The sequence below is a fragment of the Aulonocara sp. 'chitande type north' Nkhata Bay genome, linkage group LG11 (genome assembly GCF_057382095.1).
Source record: "Aulonocara sp. 'chitande type north' Nkhata Bay isolate Kocher_YH1m ecotype deep benthic linkage group LG11, A_spYH_male_GT1.1, whole genome shotgun sequence".
In the NCBI taxonomy this organism is placed as follows: Eukaryota; Metazoa; Chordata; class Actinopteri; order Cichliformes; family Cichlidae; genus Aulonocara; species Aulonocara sp. 'chitande type north' Nkhata Bay.
Genome location: NC_141354.1, coordinates 36,246,211 through 36,268,978, shown reverse-complemented (window position 1 = coordinate 36,268,978; position 22,768 = coordinate 36,246,211). Strand labels below are relative to the sequence as shown.

Genomic DNA, 22,768 nt, shown 5'->3' with positions numbered 1-22,768 from the left:
CTATTCTGAATTCTAAATATTTGGCTTTTGCAGGTGGTTCCTTAGCTGGGCCGCAGGCATGGACGACTTCTATTTTGCTTTGTTACTGTACACAGGATAGATCACTGAATTTCCTGAAATACCTCTTTCTTTAAACATACCAGTACACTACACATGAAAAAAAAACGGAGTTAAGGCAAACTGTTGGTGCAAGGAAGGTGTCGAGGGCAAGCCTACGCTTGAAGCCACTGTGGTGTTCGCCATAGTCACAGTCCAATAACTCCAGCTGTACTTATCTTGTCCATTTAACAACTTTATTGGATTCCATCGTTTGTATTTGTTGTTCAACAGTACTTAGTATCCAACGTCATTTTACATAAAATCACACAAACGGTTTGATCCTTCCGACCAACAACACCTGACGCTAAGTACATGTGTCTAGCTTAAATACAGTCCCATAAACACACCATGCTGTAAAAACACTAAAAGTGACCCTCAGCAGCACACATAAGGTAACAACACACAAAAAAAAATGGCTGCTACAGGAGGAGCAAACAATTATTTGGAAATCTATTGTTCCACAGAAGTGAGCTACATTCAGTCAAACTCTGACATCCAAGTTTTTAAACTCACAAGGCTTATTTACCTTGATTTGTGCACGACTGTAAGATGCAGGATGCTCAAAGTTGAATTTTCTAAGCAAGCCTGAGGACAGAGAGGATGTAAACATCAGCTTCTTACCTGGAATAGCAGGACAGGCTGGTACAGAACACCGTGTTTCCGATGGCAATGGGAACAAAATGCTGATGAAGCCAAGTGTTTACCCAACACTCTGGCATGACGTAGTATCCGTAGCTTATGGCACATCCTGATTTAAAACAGGAAATTAAAAATATTTATTACATCAACTGACCCGAGAGAAGCCTGAACAACTAACAGCTGATAAATAAACATATTTCATTCTGACTGCAGGACAATAATGTCAGACAAAGAATTTCAGCTACAGAAACTGAGACAGTGAAACTTTTATTTTAAATATGTTGTTATTAATCCTCAAAATACCTGTGACGTTTCCCCCCCCCAAAATTCAAGAATAGATTCAAAGCACACAAAAAAACTGAAAGCTGCAACTTTATGCTACAGTGTCTTAAAAAACAAACAAACAAACAAAAACAAACAAACAAAAACAATGGGGGGGTCACCAAAGAAAGAAAATTAGCATTTTACAAATAGTTTTTTTATTAATTAATATTACACTGGTGACTTCTACTTAAAAAAAAAGATCAAAGCAGAAAGGGAAGCATGTCATAGAGATCTTTGAAACTAAATGAGGCTGTTAACTAAAATCAAAGACTCTTATATGAAGCAGAAAAACAGTGCATAATATACGTGGGACTTGTAACCCAAATAAGTAGCTCTGATGTTTCTCTCTGGAGAAACGCCACAATCAAAGCTCTACCTGCGACCACCGAGTGTGCGCTGTGTTCTTTTTGTCCTGCAGTGACACCGCCTGCTGATCTTATTCCTGAGATGGACTTTTGAGCATTTTAAACTGGGTAAATCTTGGCCCTAAGAAGCTTTGTGGTAGATTACTAGTGAGCCAGCCATGGGCCAACCCCCCCCAAAAAACCAGGACTTCTAAGAGGGCCTCAGTTAATGTTTAACTGCTGGTTTGGCTGGTGGGATTCTATACAGAGATCTCATATACACACACACACACATATATATATATATATATATATATATATATATATATATATATATATATATATATATATATATATATATATATATATATATATATATATATATATATACACACATATATATATATATATATATATATATATATATATATATATATATACATATATATATATATACACACACATATATATACATATACATATATATACATATATATATATATATATATATATACACACATATATATACATATACATATATATATATATATATATATATATATATATATATATACATATACATATATACATATACATATATATATATATATATATATATATATATATATATATATATATATATATATATACATATACACACACACACACACACACATATATACTAGGGGTGCAACAATACACAAAATTCACGGTTCGGTTCGGTTCAATACTTTGGTGTCACGGTTCGATATTTTTTCGATATAAAAAAAATGTTCATGCCTTTTTAATTTGTCATTTATTAAATTTTCACGGCACATTCCGCACCACATCTCTGTGCGTTCATCATTTGTATGAAGCCAGCTCACCTCCTGCAACTACTTTTCCGAGAATACGCGCTTCTTTTGTGGTTCGGACTCCTGACATTTCTTTGGAATTGGAGGAACATCACAGTAATTGCTTAAAGGAGCTTCTAGAGTTCTAAACAAATGTCTGTCCTCCTCCTGAAAATCTTATGTATGCAAACACGCGTTGCAACTTCTTATCTTGTGCCCGTTTTTTATTTTGACAGCGAATGCGCACCTGCGGACCACTTATGTGCAGCCCTGGTTATTTCGCTTGTCATATTGCAGCCACAGAAATTCTTTTGTCCATGAAACCATAAAGCTGCACTTTCTTTTTTCCTTATAGTCTGATTTGTCATAACTTTTCCGTTTTGTGGTAAGTTTTTCTTTGGCTGTCACTTCTTCACCCTGACCTGTCTTATTTGGCTCAGCAGAACTAAAATATTGTGGCGAGCTCAGACAAGGAGGAGACGGAGGTATCGTTTGGTCTTGCGTCCCGTGAGCTAGCCAGGGAGCACAGCCGTTTATTGACATCTGCAGAAGAACACTGCCGCTAGCTAACTGCTCAGTGCGGCAACAGCACAGCAACAACAACACCACACAGGGCGCCCTCTGACCCCGGAAGGACACACCGTCGCAGCGAGAGGGCGTCACCCGTCACTATGGCAACATAAACAAAACATAACTGTACAAACAGAACCCCGAACAGCCCTGATCCGCTACAATATATATCCTGCTGCTTTTACACACGCACTCACATAATGCTCAGCGATTCTCTGCGCGATCAACCTCTCACATGTGTAAGCTGCAGGAGATTTCACTTGTCATGTTTGCATAGTAAGCTAACGATTGATGAGACAAAGTCAGAGGAATTGGTGCGCAAATTATCATCACTCACCAATCAGTGCTGTCGCTCTCTATACACAGTTCGTGCGATTGCAAAGTGAAAGCAAAAAAACAAGCGCAAATTCAAACGCGATTTCAATATGTCACATATTGGCAGTGGCTAACCGATGCCAATGACATAATTACCCAGCTACATTTCCGAAAGAATGCAAAAGCATTGACATATATTTTTCCTTCCTACAATAGCCCGACGGGCAGGGTAGCCCGTCTGAAAAAAAATCGCTAGCCCCAGGACGTCCCCTGTATCTGATTGAGGAATCACTCATCTTTGGAAAAGAGAGTTTATTACAGAGAAATGCCTCTTTTCAAAATAAAAGCTATACTATCCGCTTCTTCTGGGCTATATTCTCAGCAGCATAAGGAGAATCACGTGCTAACAGCTGTCTAAATGACTCAGCTAAAGTTAGTAGCATGCTTGTTGTTTTTGTCTTTGCACTAGGATGATGTCGGCGTAAATGTGCAGTCATATTCGTTGTGTTCCCACTAGTGCTTTCAGGTTAATCTCGTTGAAATGACCTTAACGCCACAACACGGCAAATCTCCTTTAACCAGCTACCGCCGATCGCCCGTGCATGGGGCTAGACAGCTAACAGTTAACGAGCTAACTGCGCTAACACACTAGTTCACACCAATGTAATTGAGCATTGCATGGCACATCCAACATACTGTTTTACTTTAGTCCATGACGCGCTTACTTTCAGGGTCATACTTCACATGAAAACCAAAATAATTCCAAACGCCAGATCTGAATGAGAGTGGGGGAGGTCCATGTTGCAAGGAGAGCTTAACTTCTGTCTTGCGAGCTTGCCCTGCGCTCTTCCTTCTGACTATGCTGTCTGTGTTGAGCGCTCAGTGGATCTGCGCTCGACAGTGCAGCCTAGGCGGAGTAGTCGAACGCAGATTCACTGAGCGCTCAACACAGACAGCATCGTCAGAAGGAAAATTGATAAAATAAATTACAAATGTTGTATTGTTCGATACATATGCGTACCGAACCGAAAGCACTGTATCGAACGGTTTTTCATAAATTATTTTTTTAAGTTAATTTGAATATACTATATATTTATTAAAAATAAGGTGAAATATTTGATGCTTTTGAGTTTTAATTTTTATGTAAATGGATCGTTTCTCATTATCTTAGATTCATATAAAATTTCCGAAGACCAATGAAAATGTTAAACTTCTGAAAATGATGTTCATTTATACTCTCAAACGCCTGATATATTTACAACTAATGCATGAAGAATACAATATTATAATTTTTTGATCTGCTCTAGTATGTGCTCACCCTCAAATATGCAGGCAGGCGGTGGGGAAAGAGTTTGCAAATGAACAGCTGCGCAACAAGCAAACCTTCCTTAAAAAACAGGAATGTTCAGTTCCCTCTTTGTGGAAGTTCCTTGTAAAAGCAGGTGCATGCGGGAGGGAAATACTATTCATAGGAGAGCTGGTTATGAAATCAAGCAAATACTGGAGCCATAAAACCCAATCCATCTTTCAGGACAGTGGCAGAAAGGAGAGTAACATTGTTTCCATGTGCTTTGAGTGTGAGGCATGTCTGATTTCCATATAATCTCAAAGGCTAACACAAGCAAAAATGCTTTGAATATTACTGTGGAACGGAACTTACCATGCAAACAGTTTAGAGGAGAAAGAAAGCAACGTTTCATCTCTTAGTATAGGACGCATGCACTATTATGGATAGACCTTAATAAAGGAGCAGTCATCCTTAATGAGATGCATGATGGTTGATCAGCCTGTTAAATGTGTTTCATAAAACAGAACCACCTCAAACTGTTTGACTTTACTGTGGTTTGGAGTGTTTCAAACACCTCGGCCTTTACCCGTTAAATCTAAATTATTCTGTGTGTTACATTTTAAACTGTTTTCTTAAGGTGGAATCTACAACCATTTATTTATTTACCAGGAGATGGAGAGACTGAGGAGACTGTCTATAAACAAACCTCTTTCCTTCACGTAGTTCAAAGATGGAAAAGATAAAGAGATGAAATTCTGAGCATTACGTTGTTTCCTCCGTTGATATTTGGTTACCTAGTAACGCTATCACGCGCTAAAGAAACAAAATACACCCCCAGACATTAAACACCGCTGTGGCATCAGGACTTTTGCATTCAACCCCCCCCCCGTGCACAAAGATTTACTACCTACAACCAGCCTGGATAGAGCTCACCTCCAAATGCTCATCCTGCTGCTTCTTCTCTGCTCAGAAAGAAGACTTTGTCTCGGGTGGCATGACCCAAGAAGTAACGTAGCTTTAGCTTACTGTAACTCAGACAACTCAAACTGAGACAGGATGACACAAACCCATGTGACACATTAATCTAAAGTGAAATCTCATGATATTTCTTGCTGCGTGTAGCTGCTCCCTAAGCTGAAAAATAACTCATGAAGACCATAGCTCGCTATAGCAAGTATCTGGTATCAATTCTAGGTGACTTCCTTGATGAGTCATTACAGTCACAAGATTTTCAGAAAACTTGACCTCTGACCAAACTTCTTCTGTTCACAAAGGTGAGTGTCCACACTGACCACCCGCCTCCCACCCAAGCAGGATGATGACAATACCCCATCAACTTTTCACAGCTGATGGGTAAAAAGGATGCGACAGCTCAGAACGTCTCCCAGAAACAAACAAACAAAAAAAATTGGGACAAAATAATCTTCTTATAATCCACAACTACTTCAAAGTTAACATTTTCATTCTGCTTTTTACACAGATCTGCTAAGTAGTTACTTATTTTATATATACATTTTTGTTGTCTTCTCTAGTGTTGTTTTTTTTTTACCTTGGCCATCTGTTTTTATCTAACAAAGGCAGACGGGGAGGTAACAGAGCTGAACTGATGTCTGTATAAGAAGCAAAGCCAATATCACAGAGTGATGACACTGTAGTGTTAGACTTCACATCCCTCTGATTCTGCGGTGCTGGCATGCTTCTTAAAAATGACACACTGTGTCCCCTTGGGACTGTTCAGGGAAACAATCAAAATAGAATGTCATAAAGAGTGATCTCAGAGGAGTGTGAAAAGAGCTACCGACTCCTCTTTATGATTTCAAGATCGTCCTGTTTCTTGGTAATGTACAATAACATCAAAAATGCTTTTAGGCCTCCACCACCGGGGGTTTCTTTACCTAAGCTGTAGAGGCTGAGAGCTCCGTAGTCAAAGAAGTAGCAGATGTGGCGGGACTCTGCGGACATGGTGCTGAAGGTGTGTGCACAACTGGACGTGAAGGGGTAAACGCAGATGAGCATCATGTACACCAGCAGCGGCCAGGTGTAGCTGTCAGTCAGGAAGTTCAGGGTAGAGCAGAGAACGCAGAAACGCCACAGAAAGTACCTACAAAAATTTATTAACAAATTAAAAATGTATATATACAAAAATGTGACCCCATACAGGTACATGTAACTGATGCTACCGTGTAATATGTTGGCACATGCATCTGTTTCCAGGTTGTAGATTTACTACAGAGAAGTACTCTGTGACTGTGTTTCTTAATTAGCAATGTCACTGCTTCTCTCTGACATCCTGTGAGCTTCAAAGCTCTCTGACTTTACGTGTATTTTGATTCAGACTTAGTGAATTTTCCAGATGTAGCCTCCACATTTCCCCACCTGTCTGTTTTTCTCTCCAGCACTATGAGAATTTTCAAGATTAAATCTCTGACTTTCAGTGATCCTTAGAAACTCTGTCGTGTTTACACAGCTGGAACGCTGACAAATGTTCACTTTACCTCTTGCTTTGATCATGAATATAACTAGACTTGTTCAAGTCTGGTGTGAATGAAAGGACACCAAACAAAACTCACCATGTTGGGAGGAAGTGGGTCCAGATGTTGATCGTCTCGTTGTTCATTTGGAAGCTGCTGAGGATACAGTCCAGTGCTGAGCTCCTTGGGTGACGGTATCCAGAGATGATGCCGTCCTCCCTGAACACCTGCGGAGCAAGCAGACAATCCAGGTGACAGGTGTGAAATTCAGCCAATCCTCGAAAAGGAAAAGCTGATCATCAAACTTCATCAGTAAGCAGAGAGTTTGCAGAACCACTGTATCGTTTAGTTACACTACAGTCCTAATGATGCTGGGTTTCTGAGGCCAATATGAGTATTTAAATTAAATAAATGTTCATTTTCACTTTCCTCTAAACATAAAACCTTATTAGATCCTTTTGATAGTCATCATTAAAATGCTGATATTTTTATATTTTCATCGATCTGTTGTGGAAGAAACGTTCAAAAACAATGATCATTTCCACAAAAGCCAAGTTTGCACCAAAAACTACAGAAAAAAAGTTAAAAATATGTAGCAGAACTTTACTAGTGGTAATTATTTTTTTATCTAGCCCCTTAAAGTGTCTGCATATAGTTCCACCACTGTTTTCACTACAGTATGTAGTGAAAACTTGTTTCTTTATGGTAAAACATCCATGACCGGATCCATCTGGATGTTGTAAGAGGAAAAGATGTTAAGACAAACAAAGATGACAACTATGTAAATATTTAGCAGGAGGGCTCCAATATCACTGCCAGTTCACACAGATTACAGTACAGCACAGACTACAGTGAGTTGAAGGGAAAGTTCAGGTCGATGGTAACACGTTAAATGTTATGATTGGGTTTTTGAGATCTACTTTATTCATCACACCAGGCTCCCAGCGAACTTTATATTAAAGGCTGTCGGTTTTTACAGGTATTACCGGACTGTACACAACTCAAAAAATAAAGTAGAACAATATAACTGGAGTATATGTTGCTGATCCCAGCAACAGTTTTTAATGTTTTTATATGTGAAAAAAAAAACTTTTTAAACTCCAATAACAGAAAACCAGGGGCCTAATTTTAGTCTACACACTGAACTCATGGCTGGAAACCATGCTGCAGAACTGCTGCATGCAAACTATTTGTCACTTATGAGATAAGGTCACTACAGAAGGGAGGACGGCAGCCAAAGCAGATGCTTGAACTGCAGGGCTCTGGCTCCTGCTGACAGGCTCACAGCCACAATCAGCTACCAAACTTTTTTTCTGCTGAAGTGTGAAGATTAACACTCATATGGCAGAACCATTGTGTGCAAATACACTATGGCTCAGTCTCTGAGACATGGATTAAGCCTAATCTTAAACTAAACTTCTTTCAGTTGAGATTTCTTTACTTTATGTCTATGACTGGGCTTAATGCACGTCTGTGAAACTGGCTCTATGTCTGCAAGGCTGCAAGGTGCAGTGGGTCAGGGTTCGGAGGTAATCACACGATGAAATCCTGATCGTGGAAGCAAATAAAAGCCTTGAAGTAAAAATACAAACACGGAGGTATAAAAATAATATTATGCAATTTATCATTAAGGTTAAGTGAGACAAAATCCTAAATGTCTGTGGATTTACCACACAGTTTAGACTGTGTAGCACACTGTGGTCCTTTTTTAAATGTGTGGTGAAAATATTGCAATTAGGAGCTTTCAAAAGTTTTAAAACTAGTTACAACTAACTAAAACAAACCAATCTGATTATTTGATCAAATTAATAAATTTTCTCCCCCTCCTTTCAGAAAAAAACAACTTTATTTAAAGCATATTACTCTCTGCTGTGCCTGTGCATTGATTAAATGATGCAACCTGATGAAACAATAATTATCATCCTACAAGAACAGCAAAAAAATAAGAAAAAAAAAAAAACAGGTTGCAAACTCATCTGTAGCGCATCATAGGCTCATTTACATGGAACAAACTGAAAGACTACACAGCATAAAAATATCTCTTGGCATCGCTATTGTTTGAGGCTCGAGTCATTCGTCAGGCCGGGTCATATCCTGACAGACAAACCTGAGCGTTTCCTGGTGTTACATAAGACAGTAAGAAAAAATAAACATGCATTACATAAACAGAAGAACGGATGCTTGGCTTTATAGACACGACTATTGACAAAATCATTTCTCTGAAGACTTCTACAAATAACTGATGTCTATAGTAGTAATAATAATAATAATAATAATAATAATAATAATAATAATAATAATAATAATAATAAAGCACTGCAGCTTCTCTGCAATTAACCTTCTGAAATGCTGTGTAATGCCACAAATGCTTTAAACTTGAGTGGAGGGCTGATTATTCGTCTCATATGTATTTACATTCACCTCTTAGTCCTTAAGAGTTTAAGAATACCTTCATCTAAGGAATAGAACCAACCCACCACCTTTTCCCATCAGTTATACGGTCCTAACAGACTGGACCTGGGTACACCAGGTTACTTTCTTACCTTGGGGACTTGGTGGATGTCAAAGAGCTGAGGAAGTTTGAAGCTAAGCATGTCTGCGGGAAGCCTGATGGCACCCCTCCCTCTTTGACAAACTTCCCTGAGCCTGGCTCGCCCCCCACGGCAGAGGACGAGCCACACGGGGTAGTCAAACACCGGTATTCTTGCCGCTAGGTCTGTTCTGTTCGGGTCCCATTTCAAGCAGCGCGCCCAGCCCTGGCTCCACCCAATGCCACTACTGGCCCCAATCCCACGCCACACAGGAAACACTGCAGGGACACAAAGACATGCACACAATCAGACACCAAGATAAGACCAAAACCTTGACTTCCTCACACTGGCTCCCCATAAAAAACAAGAATATTTTTTATGATTATCCATACAATTTTGGTTACTATCAGTCAACAGTGATGTTTGGTGATACACCTGTGCATTATTAAGTGTCAGAGACTTTATTGTTAAAATATTTATACATGACTTATGAAGTGATGATCAGATTTGCTGGTTGCTTGGTGTTACTCTGATTGCATGCAAAACCTGTAATTTAAAACCAATTAAATGCACAGTATTAACTGATAAAAGACATAGCTTTCACCCCCAAATAAATAAAATAAAATCATGCACTTCTTGCAGCATCATCAATGCATCATCAAGATTTTTTATTTTTATTTTCAGAAAATAAATTCCAGTAAAAGGTTGAAGACAGAAAGTGGCTAACAGCTATTGTGAATTGTAATTTAGGGCACTGAAGGAAATGATGATGTGCTCATCATTAAATCTGACCACCTGCTTTGTTTTGGTCATCACTTTGATCCACTGAAATCCACTCGCACAAATGCACCACACCGGATAACTGGTTCATCTGATGGCCCCCACCGTTAAAGTTTATATTACAGAGTCCTCGAGTGTGACATCTCTGTGGACTGGAGCAGACGCTGAGAACAATCGCGTATTGTCGTCGCTCTTGAGACCTACCCAGACACTGATTTAAAGAATGCCCGGCATTGTCATGCTACAGAGGCCTGTGACCAAATGCAAAAATGTAATAAGAACATGTTTGTGTGAGCCACAGCCTTGCTGACCACTGCCCACTGGCTCACAATAGGAGTGTGAGCATTGCAACTGGATCATGTGGCAGTGGAAGAGGGCAGCCTAGTCTGAATTAGACTGATTTTCTTTAACAATTTGTGGACAGATAGCAGCATTATTTACCTTTGGAAGTAATGGCAGCAAGATAGGAAGGCCAGGACGGTCAGCTGGAGCCTACCGATGCTCATGACTGCATTGTATCTAACAACATCTAACCATTTCCTTCTCCAAAAATGTATCTTTTGCCTTGTTTTTACCCGTGTCTGGTAATATGTATTGCACTAACACCTTCTGAAAGTTGAAGTAATGCACCTGAAAGAAGAACACGTTTAACTGCCAAACACAGGAGTGATAAAACCTGTGTAGCCTGGTGAGGTTTGATGCTACTGTTCAAACAGGTTAAACGTGCACAGCAAAGACTATTGTGACTGAAACAGAAGTTCTGACAAACGGTAAAGCTAGCACCTTACAAGTCTATCCCACTATGCATATACTCTAAGAATACTAAAATATCTCCCAGCAAATATGAAATAGTATTAGGCTCAATCTTGAATTAGTTTAGGGCATTTCTGGCCTCAGTTACCATACTCCAAATTTTTTAAGTAGTTTGGAGAACATGAAAAAGAGTTCAAGGTGTCCAAATTCCCCAGATCTCAGTCCAGTTGAGCATCATCCCCTCTGGCAGGGTGAGAGCAACAAGAAGGGGCCACTGCTTACTGCACCCCAGCTGCAGGCCCCGGCCTATTAACAGTGACAAAGTGCGCTTTGTGGAGGCTAAAGCCTTGAGAGTACAGGGACCAAAGGATGACTGTTACACGCTGCACTGGATGGAAATGAGGCATCTCACAAACACACCCACACACACATACAACAGAGTCCCACCATTGCTCAAGTGCTCGGTGCACTAGCATGCAAGCACGCTGGCACAAATCCTGCATTCACTATGGCTGGAAAGCATAGCTGCACACAAACAACTTATAATACCACAGAGCTTGAGTTAATAAAAGCTACTGACAGCCACAAGGTTCACACCTAGAAAAAAAGCTCATTTAGATTCAGATCATTGGCAGTGTGCCACCAATCATTTAGTGTGAGATGTAGGTGTGTTTTTGTTGGAAGGTGTGTGAATGCTGCGAATGTTAATTCTTTGTACTCAGCCTCGGGGACCAAAACAAGTGAAAGATATATGTTTTTATATTGAATTCTAGACAGATCAGTCAATGTTTAAATGTGAAATGAAATATGAAGAGTCCCAGCCTTCTTCTTGGGACTCTCATGTTAAAGTTTAACAAAGTTAAAAAGCATATTTACAGCTTGGTACACAAAACAGTTTTGGCCTCTGTGGATAATTTCCTCCTTCCCAACAAATTTATGGGTTGGGATTTTTTCACACTGATTATACGTTCTGCATCCAGAAGTCCACTACGGTCCGATTGATGCAAATTTCATCATAGAGTGTGAGTCCAAAGGTCCGTGCTGTTGTTCGCATGGATGGCGATTTTTTTGTGAGTGTATGGACTCGTCTGCATAGACTTTGCACTACAACACATCAGCGGCACTTATGCAGAGGGAAGAAGACTTCAGAGAAATAGAACAAGAATAGAACAACAGAACTTGGCCGTCACATCTCCAGGTGTCTGTGTCTTTATCCACAGCAGAGTATAAGGCTTCCAGCCTGCATTTGTGCCTTTTGGAAGCATTTCTCATGGAGTTATGTGACAGGATATCTACCGTAAATTATCCTGCTCCATGGTAGAGACCTTAAAAGAAGATTGCGCTTTAGTTTAAAGTACTCGAGTTTCACTCTCCTGTTCATCTGTTACTTGGGGCTGGGCGGTACGGTGGTGCGATGGTTAGCACCAGCTAGAAGGTCCTGGGTTTGAATCCAGACTGCGTCTGTCTGTCTCTCGCCTTTGCCTGCTATGTCTGCTAAATTATTCCAAGCAATACTACAAGCTGATCGAATATTGAAAACTGACAAAAGGTCTTGTGTCTCCAAGACCTGAGCTCTTTACTATTACTAGTTTATAATAAAAGTGAACTAAACATTTGCCAGGTAAATGCTTTTAATGTGAAGTTCCAACAGAAAGAAATATTTGAACAGAAATCCACTTTTTTCTCTGGAATGTCGCCAAAGACATCAGGTCCACAATAATGCAAATGTACAAATACTGCAATACTTTTGTCAGTGGGACACAGGCTCAGTCACCTCCATGTTAGACACTGACTTAATGCATTTAAAAGAACATTTCTGAGATAACCATTTTAGGAAACAGAAAGCTTGAATGGGTTCCCAGTTCACATTCAGTGCAGGCTCAAAGAAAAGCATCAAACATCAAACACAAGAGGCAACATCCACCTGTAGCCTGAAGCTCAGGACCAGAGCCAAATCAGCACAACATGTTGAGCATTCAATAAACAAACAGCGCCTGAAAAAGCTGATAAGTAGTCAAATGAGGGAGTGCCACCTTTTTCTTTTTTTCTACACAGCTTTGGATTAGAGCATAGGTGTCAAACTCTGGCCCGCGGGCCAAATTTGGCCCACAGCCTAATTACATTTGGCCCGCGAAGCCAAACCAAATTACTATTAGAGCTGGCCTACTGCTATTATATATATTGTTTAGTATTAAGATTTGCTTGTTCCATATTCAGTTTTTCAGCAAAACTTGTTTGAGTCCATAAGAAAAGATTCATTTTTATATCTAGATTTTTTTTTCCAGTAAATATTAACGTCAGCCCGCGACCTTGTTCCAGTTTTGAATTTTGGCCCACTGTGTATTTGAGTTTGACACCCCTGGATTAGAGGATGTAACCAAACAAGAGGAAAAGTAATCTAGTAATGAATGTGCCAAAGACACTACAGCTCCATGACAGGCTCAAAACTCGAGCCTCATCTTCACCCCACCCTTCTTCCTGAGGCCGTGCTCCCTTGACAGATTAACTGAGCCTTTCGGGAAGCCCTCTGCAAGGATGTGTTCAGATGGCAAAACGCACACAGAAATTTGTTTGTTGGACACACAACATTGAGCCTCATTAACACAGATGGGAACAAAGAAAAGGTTTAAATCCTGTGAAAATATCAGTAAGAATATCTCCCAAACTGTCACCCTGTCCACGACACGCGAGGTGTTTACATGTGCTTGTCTGTGAGCGCTAAAGGCACCCACACTTTCTTTCCAGAACTGTGAATTGTGATAAACCTTGCTCGGGCATTTTCATTGGCCTGAGGTGTCAGACTGCACATTTCCCACAAAGTTATGCACGTGCACTCTGCGCTGCACGTGTGACAGTGTTTGTCAGCATCTTCAGGCTCTGCTCAAACACGTCCAGGACAGAAGACGACAACCCAACAGAACACATGCAGTAAACATTTCAGAGGGCTTGCCGTCGGTTATTGCACCATCAACCATTCCCATTTATATTAACAATTACATATTTTATGAGTAATGCAGTCTGCTGTGATGATTTTCATCCTCCAAGCATCCACCCAAGAGGACAGGCCCGCACAGGCTACAACCGCCTGTTTGCGTTCGACCCTTGAGAAAATTAACAATGAGCAGGGAACCAGTTTTTCAAGTTAGGAAAACTCAACTGTTCCTCAGCACATGCAAAGTCTGATTGTGTCACATTAGGTCCCAGCAGAAAAACTGGTGTACAGCAAATTTCACGCTAAGCTTATTATGCGCAAAAACTATTTTAAACATCGATTTAGTGTTTTAAGTCTTTTATCAAGCTACATGCTCACAGATCAGTGGTTCAATTTCACTAGAACACTTAATCTACCGTATACTAGAGCTGGATAAAACTAAATATTTAACCTAAAATAATTTTATAGATATATGAGACAATGTTGTCATTATGAAGTTCACTGAACTCATTGAGAATTGTGCTGTGCCAGAACGATCATGTTGTTGGGATAGCGGTAAAGCCGCATCGGGTTAGGCCGACACATACAGCGTAGGAGGAGCGCCTGTGCTAATATTTGAGCTGCTGCAGCCGCAGACACCAGCAGGTTAGGAGTGCGAACGAGACAAAAGACAAAATGACAGCAGGAAGTGTAAATAAAAACTGGAGTGACAGTGTCACCAAACACGATGCTCTGACTCACACAGCCCGAGGATCAAAAGTTGAGGTGTTGAAAAGAAGGGTCAGAGGAATTCAGCAGTGTGGAGATATTTTGGCTGTTTGAAGCCTGGCAAAGAAGCTGAGCAGCCCGCACTCCACACTGCATCGAAGTTTCCACAAAGGCAGGATATACTGTGGCAAGACACGATGCCAGTAAAGCAGAGTCGAAAATGTCGACTTTAAGTGGCTCATTAAAGTAATTGACCCTCATTATCAACTCCACAGACGGCACTTTCCTAGCTATACATGGAGTGGAGAGAGACAGCTGAACAGCTGGGTCACGCTTCACTACCATATCTGATTGTTGGTCAAGTCACACATCTGATCCATATGAGGCTGACTGCCCACTTGAATTAAGACAGCTTGAATCTGCGCAAAATAAACGATATAGTGCGAAGACGGCTTTTTTATTTAGAACTGATTTTGTATTAATGACTAGCTTATTTATTTGGAAAAGACCAAAGAATTCAGTTTAGCATTTTCTTGTGTTCTTTTGTAACACTTGAAACATTTAACTGGTCATAAGAGCACACTTTTATGTCAGAGTGCTCTTATTTAGTGCCACATCTGTACCTATGTCATTTATTTTAAATACATCATTTTGTACAGTATATTTAACATGTTCAATTCATAAAGTTTTTGTTTCCATATCATTCTCTCACCCACTCAGATAAAAGCTATTGTTAAGCCAACTTTTCTTCTCATTGGCGGACCTTCAAAATTAAAGTTCGAATACCAGGTGGGCGGGGCTTCTGTGCTTACAGCCACAGCAGTATGCCAGAGATGATCATACTGGGGAGCAGAAACCAGAATGTCAATGACACAATAGCTCATTCAGCTCACAATCCATCTCTATTCACAGGCTTTCTGCCTGCAAACTGGCAAATATGACCTTGACTGCAATTTCGTGAACACCCATAAATGATGTCTGGGTGCATGTTTCTCTAAAAATCTGGCCAATACTCTGGGAACAATTCTTCTCTATTGTGGACGGACACCTCGCCATGGCATAAACTGCCTCAAACGGACGATTTAGAGCAAACTAAAGCCTCAGCTTTGGTTTGTATAGGAGCTAAATGTTTTCAGCTTTGGTTCATATAGAACCCACGATTTGAAAATAATATATTAGAAAAGCATTCACCCCAGAAAACACAATAAAATATTATTTTGGAATATGTGACATTTCTTAAAGCCTAAGCTAACTTATTCAGTTTATTTGTCAGAGGTATTCTGTTCAGAGGAAGTCGTCTCTCCACTCTGTCAGGGTTTTTGGCTTTCTATCGGATTAAAAGAAACAATCTGAAGACGTTATCTTGGACATCTTTCACCACTTTCATAGAAAAATGAATGACCACAAGCAAAACTAAGTACCCACACACTAAATGTGGATGCTTTTATAGCACCAAACACTACCAAGCTGTGTCTCATGAGTGTCAGTGATAAGTATGGATGCTGACAAGACTGTACTCTTATTTAGTGCCATTATTGATTCTGCTTACAAGTAGTCTTCTAAGATAATATAAAATTTATACAGGTGGGGAGATGCTCTACTGCAATAATTCTGACATCATTCTTTGCAAAAGAAATTGTCCAAAAAACATAAAAGGAAGTGATAATTTCTCAGGAATGTGACTCTAAAACAGAACTGGAACTGGCTTTTGATTCCGAGCATCCAGCATATAATGATGTAATGCTGAAGACACGATGGAGGAAAGAAAAAATGCACTAATTCCTGGAAGCTTGACTATAGTCTGTACTGCACATTACGTGGAAAAGTGAGCCCAAATATGTGGCTTCAATCATGCTTGATGCCTGAAAGCTTCATGCTCACCTGCAAGACGACTGGAGAACATTAATGTCCCCATCAGCATCCAAGGCAGAGGGCGTCTGCTCTGTGACTCAAGATTATGACAGATTTAAATGCTTTTTAGATACAAGGTAAGCAGGCTTCTTGTTAATAATCCAAAAATGCTTTAAGTGGAAAAAAACAAGAAACTGAAACATAAAAAAATGATTGTGTTTATCGGTTACATATGAACTACGCAACCCTGACTCAGTATTTGAGGTTACTTTGAAACATAATGGGATAACCCTGCAGACAGAACGTCCACTCACTCGATCATGTGATATGTTTTGTAACTTCCCTCTGGTTGAAGTCACGCTGCAATGCTTCTCCTAGGTGTTCCTACTTCATCACGCCTTTTCTGGTAACAGATTACATGCCACATAAGGACTGCGCACTGTTATGAAACATGTTGATTTGACTTCCTGTGCCAGATCAAAACACTAAATCACTATCAGTTCTTTCATTTCTATTGCATTATTGATTCAAGTGGACCATTGAACTACCCAGTTCTGAATACTTGGCACAATCTAATAGAAGAGTCAGCCAGGGAATGCAGTATCAAATGGAAACCAGCTGACATGATACAAAAGAAAACAGAACCGGCTTGACTCCAAACTGAGATAAGGCAGCAACTGCCAAAAACAATGAATATGTCTAAACTAAACAACTAACCTGGGAAAAAGCCTGCAAATACCTGCTCAGGTGTCAGACTTCTCATTTTGTGCAACACACACATCTTTTGCTGCACAAAAACTATTGTTAAATCCAAAAGACAGCAGAATTCCAAGACAAAGTAAAAAAGCAACAATCATTTTGTCAAAGACACTTATGTTTTGATCTTCCACTGTAGGGAAGACTAGCAATGCCAAAACCAAAACTAAATAACTTGTTTGTTTTTAAACATAGGCAACAATTATTCTAGAAACATTTATATTTTCTGATCAAATTTATTTATTCATTTGCTTAATCTGGTTTTCTTTTATTAAAACACAGAAGGCCACAACTCCTAACATTCGTGAAGCTTAAACTTAAACCTTTATTTAATTCTTTTTCTATTATGTTATTTTTCTTTTTTTTAAGTTGTTTTTGGCGAGAAACATAAGTTCTTTGAATCGTCGTGGGGGGAAAAAGTTTCGCTCTTCTGGCAAGTTCTTACAATGTGGAAAAATCCATGCTGGAAAAACACTGCAGGAGTATTCGCCTGAACACATCTCCAGGGAAACGGTTCGGGAAAACATGTTGGTCACATGCAGCTAATTCTCATAATAACTGTCTCCGTTCTTCAGCAACGTGTGTTCTCTGTTTTCTCCTCTTTTTCTTCCCAATTTCCTAAACGCGACATTCCAAGAATTCCTACCCTAACACAAGCTGGATGAAAAAGAAAAACGGTCTAGATGCTGGACTTCCAGCTGCAGACAAACAACAGTCTCTGCTGTAAAGAGTCTCAGCTGCAAAACTTCAACCTTTCAGCGACGGACAGCGAGACCAAAAGCAGAGAATGAAATCTTAGTGTGTGTGTAACACAAATATTCTAAATGCGCAGACGTACCGCGACCCTCGGGCATGGGGAGGGATTCCTCTCCTTCAATCCGCGTAAAAACGCTGAAGTCTTCCTGTGGGCGACAACCAGGGCTGGGTGTCTTCACTTTCCCGTACCTCGGCTTCACTGTGCAAGGTCTCCACACAGCCTCCTTTTCTCTTCTCCCACGCGAGCCAGTAGGAAGCGCCGCTTCGTGCTCACGTGGATCGCAGGAGTAACAACAACACGAGCCATGTGTGTCCACCCTGTGAGCGCGCGCTACTGCTGAATGGACAGTGACAATGGTTTGGTGTAAACCGCGCCCAAAATGGCAAATTTGGTAGTTTCCCTACTGCACATATTTGTATATGTACACATAGGGAGGCTATATACTCATATTTACCCAGAGAGGTAGGAGCAAAAATTTCCATATTAAATGTATTTACATGCATGGGGACTGAAACTTCTCTCTGGGTATTCCAGCTTCCTCCCACAGTCCAAAGACATGCAGTTAGTGGGGTTAGGTTAACTTGTTAGTGTAAATTGCCCACAGGTGTGAATGTGAGTGTGAATGGTTGTCTGTCTCTGTGACAGAACAGCAACCTGTCCAGTGTGAACCCTGCCTCTCACCCCTGGTAGCTGGGACAGGCTCCAGATTCTTAGTCTTTTAATGACATTTTGTACTGCAGACGATGAGATAATCAGTCCTTACAATTTTACTCAGTCTGAAATTGTTCCACAATTTGAAGATTCTGCCCATCTTTACTACTCTGTCCTTCGAAGATGCTCTTTTTATACACGCAGTCATGTTACCGACCTACTCCCATTTAATGAGGAGAAAAATGTTCCTCAGCCTGCTTGTTTTTACTTCTCTTCATTTTTCAGCCTTTAGTTGCCACCCCCCTGAAATTGTAAATACTTTGAAAATTTACCATTTTAGCAAACATTTGATATGTTTTATATGTTTTATAAATGGAACTGTGGAAAAAAAATGTGTTTATGACATAGATAAATAACTGTTGGCTTTTATTTATGAGCTCAATAAAAACTTTACTGATAATTTTATGTCCTCATTCACTTCTCTTAGTATTATTTGATACAACATGATCTACAGTAAAAAGAGACTATTAAGCAGAATACCCTTTAGGGCATGGCTTTCAATGAAAACCAGTCAAGTCAAGTAGAAACTAATGGAGGCAGGACGGTAAAGAGGAAATAGTAACCGTGGGAAAGAGTAAAGTCCTGTGAATCAGTAACGTGGGTCTAGTGGTGGAAAGAAACAGTACATTTATTCAACCACTGACTTATAAGTGCAGTTTTGGGGGTTTTTGTTAAGTAGTACTTTTTAAGCATTTGTTGATGTTTATGATTGTGCAGTATTTTAACATGAAAGTTAATAAGTGATTATATTTGTGGATATATACTATGAAACACAACCAGCAGCACGGTGGTGCTATACTTAGCACAGTTGGCGCAGGGCGAGGGTTTGAGTGTTTCTGTGGGGAGCTTGCATGTCCTCTGCACGGCTTTTCTCTCAAACTTTGTGTCCAAAATATAGTGCTTTGTGAGGGCTTATCATATTAAGTAAGACTAATATTATCTAAATTTTGGCCATTTCCATAAATGCTTAAAAAAAACAACTTCCACTTCGTTAAAACTCGTGTAAGCTTATATTAAGCTCAGTATGTGCTGCGTTATGAAGCCACAGAAGTGGCTGTTGCCTCAGGCACAAACAATAATTACTGACATACCTGGTATTAACTCTCCCTCCTTTATGTTGGAGATGTTTTTGGCTCCAGGGCTGCCCAACCCTTTGGACCTACACAGCAGTGTAACACTATGACTCAGCTCTTAAGGAGATGTACAATTTGGATCAAGTGCAAGACCAGTCAGTAGGCCAGTGCTCCACCACTATGGTCCAGACTGAAACTTCTACACCTAACTAGCCTCCAAAGATAGCGTGGTAAGTATAGAACAAAACACAAGCAGAAAGGGGTCAAAGTTGAAAAGCTGGTCATCTAAAACCTGTAAACAGATAGATTAATAAATGATTATTACAACTGTAAAATTCCTTAGGGATGTTATTAAAAAATGCAAATCATTTTAAAACTACTTCATATAAGTCACTGCGATACTGACCTAATTACTGAGTAATAATTGGTCTATAACTTTCCTTCTAAGCTCTCATTTCATGAAACACTAAAACTGAATTGATAAGAAGTTTGATGATAACAGGTAGTAAATATCAATTAGCTATGGGTGTCTTGCTGTTAACAGTAAAATATGGAATTGTAGTGAAATGTTTGCAGCCTAAATAAAGCTTGTTAAAACATACATGATCTCTCTCTGCTCAGATCTCTGTTGCCCTTGTGGCTTATTCACTACCCTTATAGATATGACTTGCAGGACTAGCCCCATGTTTACTGTTCAGGTTAGTATTCAGTGAGTTTCCACAAGAAGACTGCAGAAACATCTGACAGATTTCAGCAACACTGTAGCTGCCAATTTGCTTTTTTTTCTCTTTTGTTAAAAAACCCCTTTATCGTGAAATTAAGCATCACATTACCTCGGTAAATGAAATAACAAAAAGCATCTGATCATGACTCACTTTTATTCAGCGCCAGACAAACATTCAGTTTCACTGCCATCGTACACCCTGTTTGAGTTCATCCAAACTCAGAACTGTGTGACTTTAAACACAAAGGACATTTTAGTTTCACGCATGCCTTCCTGACAGCACCGCTTCATTTCACTGCACTATTCAAAGCAGCTGTTTGAAAGATTAGGAAGCATTGAGACATTTCTTTGCTGCATCATTACTGGCTAAAAATTTTAAATTCCAAATTGGAAACTGGGCTCAGTACTACATATGAATGACATACTTGCCAAAATATGTCATTGATATTTTAAGGCTGCTGAAAAAAACACTGCCTTTGCTGTAACGTTTTGTCAAAATATATCCAACAAATGAAAAACACCCACATCAAATCCATCTGTAAAGCACATTACCATACATTCTTAAAATAGCCTTGCATATTCACCAGAAAGAAAGAAAGAAAGACAAAAAACTGAAGGGTTGGCCCCGCCCCCTTTAACGCAACATTAGTTATAAAACTCTCCAGCACATGTGCAGTGACCCCCAGCTGCACATGTTCCTCCTCCCAGAATGAGATCATCAAGTTTGTCTCTTTGGTATTGTCTCAAGTTCAAGTTTGAACATTTTAGGGCTCAAACATTAGCATTAAATAATTCATTAAAAATGAAAAACATTAAGAATATTTAGTTTAGTTTTACTTTGTCAGTAATCATTCAAATGATATCAAGCACATCACTAATGAGTTGCTGATACTTGAATTCAATGAAAAAAATGACACAAGTGCTCCATTCAAGATAAGAGGATTATCAGCCAAATGCATAAAAAGTAACGGAAAAAGTGCTGATAAGCACAAAAACCGGACAGTTTACTTTCATGAATATGTTAATGATGTGTTGCATCTTTGCTTAAAGGTTTACGATCATGTTTTACATGTAAAATGTGAAGTAATTTTAACTCGGGTGTAGTGATAGCTTCTTTTTTCACTGCCTGAAATTACAAATACTAAAAGTAAAAGTACCTTAAAACCACATTTGAGTGCATATGAGAAACGCATCGCGTTACTGTGCAAACTGTTAATCAGAAGCAGCTTTACAGACTCTCCTGTTATTATTGTAAGTACATAAAAAACGCTAAGCAAGAGCACGCAGGCGCGAACGCGCGTAAACAAAGCCTGATGCAGGATGCGCAGCGCAAACACGTGTATGGCCTGAACATTGCTACACAGCACATTTGTACGATTCCTCCCCGCAAAAAGGAGTTGCGACTTACGAGGAAAACCCTCCAGTTTCACTTTACGGGAGGAAGGGGAGTGGGTGCACAGAATCATTACACAGTTCCTAGAAAGAGATGCACCGAGTCGGGCGGGAGTCCCTGCTATGAGGAGAGATCGTCGCCGAGCTTATGAGCAGCACTCTGGTCTAACCCTCCAGCTTCGTGTGTCCGCTCCTGGGTGATTCCGGTGAAAACAAGAGAAGAAACATTTTGGGGGCAGGAAAGAAAAACTTCCATTTCCATCAAAATGCCCCATTCGGTTTCGTTCCTGTTGTATCAAACACGACCCCTCCTCTACTCGTCTCCCTTTCCCTCTGCACATTCCTGCACTAACAAAATAAAAACACTGCCGGATCCCCTAGTGTTGGAATCCCACTCCTCGGGCTGGATGTGGAGAAGAAAAGAAACCTTGTTTTCACGGTCGGGAGACAACAACAGAGGACACGAGCTCCGGAAACACCGACAGAGAGGGAAACATTTACAGTGACAGTATGAAACAATGAGGCATACTGCTAAACTATAAACAAACAGAAACAAATGCACGAAAGCGGCGATAGGCGCACATGTAGATTTCAACCACAGAGAAGTTACTTACGCATAAACTCCAAGCAGGCGAGACATTTCCCCAAAGCGAGCACAGACCCCTGCATGGACATTTCTCACACAGATTACAGATGCTTTTAACTAAGGGGGGTAAATCTAACAAGTTTTGCGTATGTTTAAACCGTTCATCCTGTCCCTGCAGCCCGGTCCTTCCACTCCAAAGTCCCTGCAGCTTCACAGCTTCATGAGCTCTCAGAAAGAGGATTGATTCGGGTCAGCGAAGTTTCCCAACCCCCTTACCCAGCAAAATAAATGGGCCAACACCGATGCCAGCCGCCTGCTGCTGGGGTGGCAC

The 22,768-nt window shown here is 40.0% G+C and overlaps 1 protein-coding gene across 2 annotated transcripts in view; it reads right to left on the bottom strand.

Annotated features, from left to right (window-relative positions):
- The window catches only part of paqr6 (progestin and adipoQ receptor family member VI), a 30,522-nt gene extending 7,754 nt beyond the window's left edge, over positions 1-22,768 (bottom strand). The window contains exons 1-5 of one of the 2 annotated variants that reach the window (XM_086312395.1): positions 22,466-22,768; positions 9,427-9,692; positions 6,983-7,110; positions 6,308-6,513; positions 721-847 (exon numbers count right to left, since the gene is read on the bottom strand). In XM_086312395.1, the coding sequence (XP_086168521.1) occupies positions 721-847; positions 6,308-6,513; positions 6,983-7,110; positions 9,427-9,692; positions 22,466-22,526 (788 nt within the window). In that variant the 5' untranslated portion in view covers positions 22,527-22,768. Of the gene's footprint in view, positions 1-720; positions 848-6,307; positions 6,514-6,982; positions 7,111-9,426; positions 9,693-18,032; positions 18,189-22,465 lie in introns of those variants that run through there. The other variant, XM_086312396.1, reaches the window with a different exon arrangement.